The 5,347-nt window shown below is 52.3% G+C and overlaps 1 protein-coding gene across 1 annotated transcript; it reads right to left on the bottom strand.

Annotated features, from left to right (window-relative positions):
* Positions 1-467: 467 nt before the first annotated feature.
* On the bottom strand, positions 468-1,514 carry LOC109457509 (putative MAGE domain-containing protein MAGEA13P). The gene has a single exon (XM_074323828.1). It carries the CDS (start codon positions 1,497-1,499, stop codon positions 468-470), a length of 1,032 nt encoding a protein of 343 aa, XP_074179929.1. The 5' UTR covers positions 1,500-1,514.
* Between the last annotated feature and the right edge of the window lie 3,833 nt (positions 1,515-5,347).

The raw sequence follows: 5,347 nt of genomic DNA, 5'->3' as shown, positions 1-5,347 counted from the left end.
TTTATTGGGGTGACAACTGTTAGTAAAGTTATATATATATCTTTAATTTTACAAAAATAGCAGACTAAATGGGATACAAGAATCCTAGCATAACCATCTTGTACATTCTTTCCTCTATTTCTTGATCCCATCTGCTTTATTGCTGGGCACTTTCACACTTCTAAGGAAATTCCTATTCCAATGCCATAATATCCTGCTCCAGATCACAAAAATAAGACGGAAGCTTCCCCAATTTGTTTTATAGAACAGCAAAATTCTTATCCTTAAACCTACTAAACAGTAATAAATACATGATCAATGTCATTTGTAAACCTAGACTCTGAAGCTAATAAATCTTTTAGGAGGAAGAACATTTGAACCATACCAAAAAGAAAAAAAAAAAAGACAAAATCTGCAACTTAGCCCTCCACTACTTGGAACCTTGATTGCCCTCTTCAATGACAGAGTAGGAGAATCTTCCTCAGACTTCACTCAGGACAGGAGACGCTGCTGGACGTGACACTGGAACTTTCCCTGGCTGTGGCAGTAGTATCATCCACATCAGCTCTGGCCTGGGCTCGCTCTCTCTCATCTCTCAGAGCCTCCTCATACCAGTGTGGGAAGGAAGTGGGATCAGACCCAGTGATCTTGGTGAAAAACTTCAGGACTTTCATCTTGCTGGTTTCAGCATGGGCTCTTGGACCCCACAGGAACTCGTAGCGTGGAGGATCACTGTTGGGTACCTGCTGGTACTCCAGGTAATTCTCCTGCACTAAATCTTCAGTGATGAGCTTCCTGGGCTCCCCATAGATGAAGTCCTTCTTCCCAGCAAACACTCCCATCACTTTCAGCACTTCCCAGATTTTCTCCTCAGGGGCACGGTTACCCTCCATGAAGATTATGCCCAGGATAAGTATCAAGAGGCCGGTCTTGGGCATGCCCTGGCCATCACTCAGCATCCCATCATAGGTGAGGTCTAGCGTTTTGACGAGCACATAGGAATGGCTGGTGGGGTCCACTTCCTTCACGTCAATGCCAAAGACAACCTCCATGCATTCACAGACTTTCTTGAAGATCACAGGGAAGTGTTCCTTGTGCTCCTTGATGACACTCTTCAGCATTTCTGCCATTGTGATGGGCTCCTTTGTTATATACTTGACACTCAGAAACTGCACCAATTCAGCCACCTTCTTGTGGAGCACATCGTCGGTGAGCAAGGACTCAGGATCTGGTGGAGCCTGTGAGGTGCTGGGCCCCTCCTCTTCTTGGCTTCTAGAACTCTCATCAGATTGACTTGCTGGACTGGCTGTGATGGCAGTGGGGGAGGAGCAGGCACTCTGGGGAACACTTGGTGTTCCATCAGCAGGCACTACCTCTGGGGTGCTCTGGCTCAAAGGAGAGAGAAAGGAGGACGTGGCTTCCTCCTCAGGAACCTGTGCGCCTACCATGCCGGGAGCCTCTCTTTGGGCCTGAAGGCTTAGTTCAACCTTGCAGCATTGACTCTTCATACTATAAGCCATGATGACTTGTGTTGGGGGCAGCAGGCAGGAGCGTGCACAGGAGGTGGGTGATGGGGGCTAATGGCCTGAGGGAGAGAGGACTGTGAGAAACTCAATTTTGTCAGCTCTGACAAAGGCTGTCTTAATAGGCCACCCCTTAGATAGTGTGCTAGGGGTCTCCTGATTGGCCTGTTCCATAAGAACCTGTAGGAGGTCCTGAGAAAGCTCCCTGGAGTGTAGTCAGTGGGCATAGCCTGTAGATTCCAAGTAATATAGTAGTAGGGTATGTGAGGTCAGGCAACGTGGTGTTTCTGTTTTGGTGTGGGTGGGGCCCTGGGTAGATATTCAGAGTCCTGACCTTGACTGACTCTGCTTTTCTGACGTGAGGACACATGCCTCAGACCAAGGCCCTCACCCCCCAGGATTATTTGAGCCCCTATAAGACGAGTCAAGGGGTCATTTCAGGCAGCAGACTACAATCACAATCCTGGCACCCCCAGGGCTGATAGACTTTGTGATGTCCCTACTGTTCTGGGGTGGATGGTCCCCTCAATGCTCATTCAGGGTCCTCATCTTTCTCCTGGCAGGGCCTAGACCCCACACCTCTGCTGGCCTCAGAAAAAACTCTCAGAACAAGAGTTCACATTCCTGAGACCAACAGGAGGAACCGAAGGCGCACCTACCCAGGGCCTCCCTGGGGTGACAGTAAGGGCTGGATGAACTCTGTGGGGATCCCTCTCTGCTGGAATAGGGGGATCATCTCAGTCCTTACTTTGATGCCTGGCAGGGCCTGGGACTCCTCCCTCTGTTGACTTGAGGTCACCCTCCTTAAATCAAGGCCTCACTACCCTGAGACAGCAAAGGAAGTGAGGGAGTGCCAGATTTAACCACCATGCACTGGGTCCTATCATGGCTGATGGAAAGGGCTGGACTCTATCTATTCTTGAGCAGGAAGTCTACCCCATCCTCCAACCTCAAATTAATTCCTGGCAGAGCCTTAGACTCATCCTTCTGCTGAACAGAGTTTAAGCCCTCGAGACCAACAGGTGGAAGTGAGGGCGTGTCACATCTGGACACCATGCACCAGGCCTCCCAGGGCAGAAGCTGGGCAGGGAAGGGGCCTTATCTCTCCAAGGGCTTAAGGGGGTGGCCCTCAATCCTTATTCAGGGTCCTCACTTTAAGGGCAGAGCCTGGGGCTCCTCCTTGGGCTGACCTGATGTGACTCCCTCTGCTGATGTGAAGTTGCCTGGTCAGACCAAGGTCTTTACCACCTTGAGACCAGTGACATAAAAGTGAGAAGATGGCCACATCCAGCCACCCCTGCCAAATATTTCCCAGGGCTGGATCCAATATGTTCTGGGGTGGTAGGTACAGTTAGTCATTCCTTAGGTACTTACGTCAATGCTCAGCAGGGCCTGGGATTTCTCCCTCTGGTGACCTGAGTCTGGCTTTCTCAAACAAAGATTTTCACCACCCTGAGACCGCCTCCCCCCCCCCCCATAACAGCTGAAAATGAGGGGAGACTCAAACAGACTGACCTGCCTGGGGACTACCAGGGCTGACAATAGGGGTGGGGCAGGGTTCTGTGGGCACCTCTTTGGAGTGGTTACCCTTAGCCACCCAAAAGGTATTCATATTTACTCCTGACACGGCCTGCGTTCTTTCCCTTCTGCTCTCCTGCAGATGCATCCCTCAGGCCAAGGTTCTGTCTCCCAGAGATGCCAGACAAAGAAGTGAGGGGAGCACAGGGTATTGGCAAGGACGCCTCTGCCTAACAGCTCTACTTGGGGTCTCCCAGGGCTGACAAGAGGGGCAGTGTGTGTATCTACACAACTGCCTCTGTGTTCTGGCCTGATGGTTATCCTCAGTCCTCCTGAAGGTATTTATTCCTGATAGGGCCTGAAACTCCTCTTTTTTGATGACTTGAGGATGCTTCCCTCAGGCAAAGGCCCCCATCTCCCAGAGATGCTAAACAAAGAAGTAAGGAGGGTGGATGGGGCATCTGTGCCTGACAGCCCTGCTTGGGGCCTCAGAGCCCTTTAGACCAAGGCCCACAACTTCCCTAAGACCCCCAGTTTGTAAATGAGGGGAGAAAAGAGGAGGTTCAGCCTGACAGCATTTCCCGTGGGTTCCAGGGCTCACAGAATGATCAGGGTGAATATCTGTAGAGATTCCCCTGGGTTCTGTGGTGGGGCATACCTACAGTCCTTCCCAAGGAATTCATATTTACTCCTGACAGGGCCTGCCCCCTCTCCCTTCTGCGTACCTGGGAATGAAGCTCTCAGGCCAAGGTTCCCATTTCCAGGAAACCACCCACAAGGAAGTACAGAACATGGCGGGAGGCACCTCTGTCTAACTGCCCTGCCCTGGGCTTCCAAAGGCTGACAGCAGGGATGTGTCTCGGTGGGCTCTTTTCTGTCTGATGAGAGGTCCCCTCAGCCCTCTATAAGGGTTCTCTCTTTAACGGCTGGCAGAGCCTGGGACACCTCCCTCTGACAACCTGACTCCGCGCCTTTCAGAAAAAGCCTCACGTCCCCTCAGGCTCCCAAGATGGAGGTCTGGGTACTAAACCTCTGGGGCCCTGCCTGGGAATTTCCAGGGCAGACAACAGGGGTAGGGCAGGGCCTGCGGCACCTTCTCTCTGCCGTGTGAACTCCCTTCAGTCTTTCCGAGAGTTCTCACCTTAATGCCGGGCAGGTCCTCTGACTCCTCCGTCTGCTGACTGGACTCCAGCTCGAAGCTTCACGTCCCTCAGACTGCCAAGGCGGAAGTCCAGACACATCACTTCCAGGTACACGCCCTCTCAGGGATAACTGCAGGGGCAGAGCCTGACCTAGGGCCCCCTCTATCTGTGGTGGGAGGTTCCCGCACTACTCCCTCTGGAGTTTCAGGTTGAAGCCTCGCATGGCCTGAGACTCCTTCTTCTGCTGACCCGAGTTCAGCTTCCTTGGAGGAAAACCCTTGCCTCCGTCATATTCCCGAGGCAAAAGTCAGGATACAACACATACGGGGTACTCTGCCTTGCATTTCCCAGGGCTCATAGCAGGAGTAGAGTGGGGTGGATCCCCCTCTACTTGGAATGGGAAAACCCTTCAGTCCTCGCCTTGACTTCTACTGCCTGAGCCCCCTGCCGCTGTCAACCTGAGGCTTCACCCCTCACATCAAGACCCTTACCTTACCAAGACCACCAGGATAGAAGTGAGGTGGGGCCTCAACCTGGCAGACCTGCTGAGAGTCTACCAGACTGACAGCAAAGGCAAGGTAGGTTTCTGTGTGACTCCCTATGTGTTCTGGGGTGGGGGAGGACCCTCAGTCCTCCACAAGGTATTCATATTTTCTCCTGACAGGGCCTGTACCCTCTGCCTTCACAAGGCCCTGGTCTCCCTGAGATTAGTATCACAGAAATACGGAGGGTGTGGATGGTGGCACTTGTTCCTGACAGTCCTGCTTGGAGCCTCCCAGGGCTTAAAGCAGGGCTACATTTCTGTGGGACCCCTCTATCTGAGGTGGGTGGGTAATTCAGCCCTCTATAAAGGCTCTCACTTTGATGTCTGGCAAGGCTTGGGATTCCTCCCTCTGCTGACCTGAGTCTTACCCCATCAGATCAAAGCCATCACCTCCCCCCAAAAATGTACCCCCTTTCTTGGTGGAAGTCAGGATCTGCCATATCGGACCATCATGCCCCAGGGTCTCCCAAGGCTAACAGGTGGGATACAATGGGCCTGAGGACCAGTCTCTTCTGTGGTGGGAGTTCTTAGTTCTCCCTCAGGATCATCACCTTGACTCCTGGCACTGAGTTGGCTTTCTCCCTCTGTGGACCTGAGTCCATCCACCTAAAACCAAGAGTGGAAGACAGCAGCCAAGCTTG

The sequence above is a fragment of the Rhinolophus sinicus genome, chromosome X, assembly GCF_036562045.2.
Source record: "Rhinolophus sinicus isolate RSC01 chromosome X, ASM3656204v1, whole genome shotgun sequence".
Taxonomy (NCBI): domain Eukaryota; kingdom Metazoa; phylum Chordata; class Mammalia; order Chiroptera; family Rhinolophidae; genus Rhinolophus; species Rhinolophus sinicus.
Note: the sequence above shows the minus strand (reverse complement) of the source record. Positions and strands in the feature narration are given on the sequence as shown.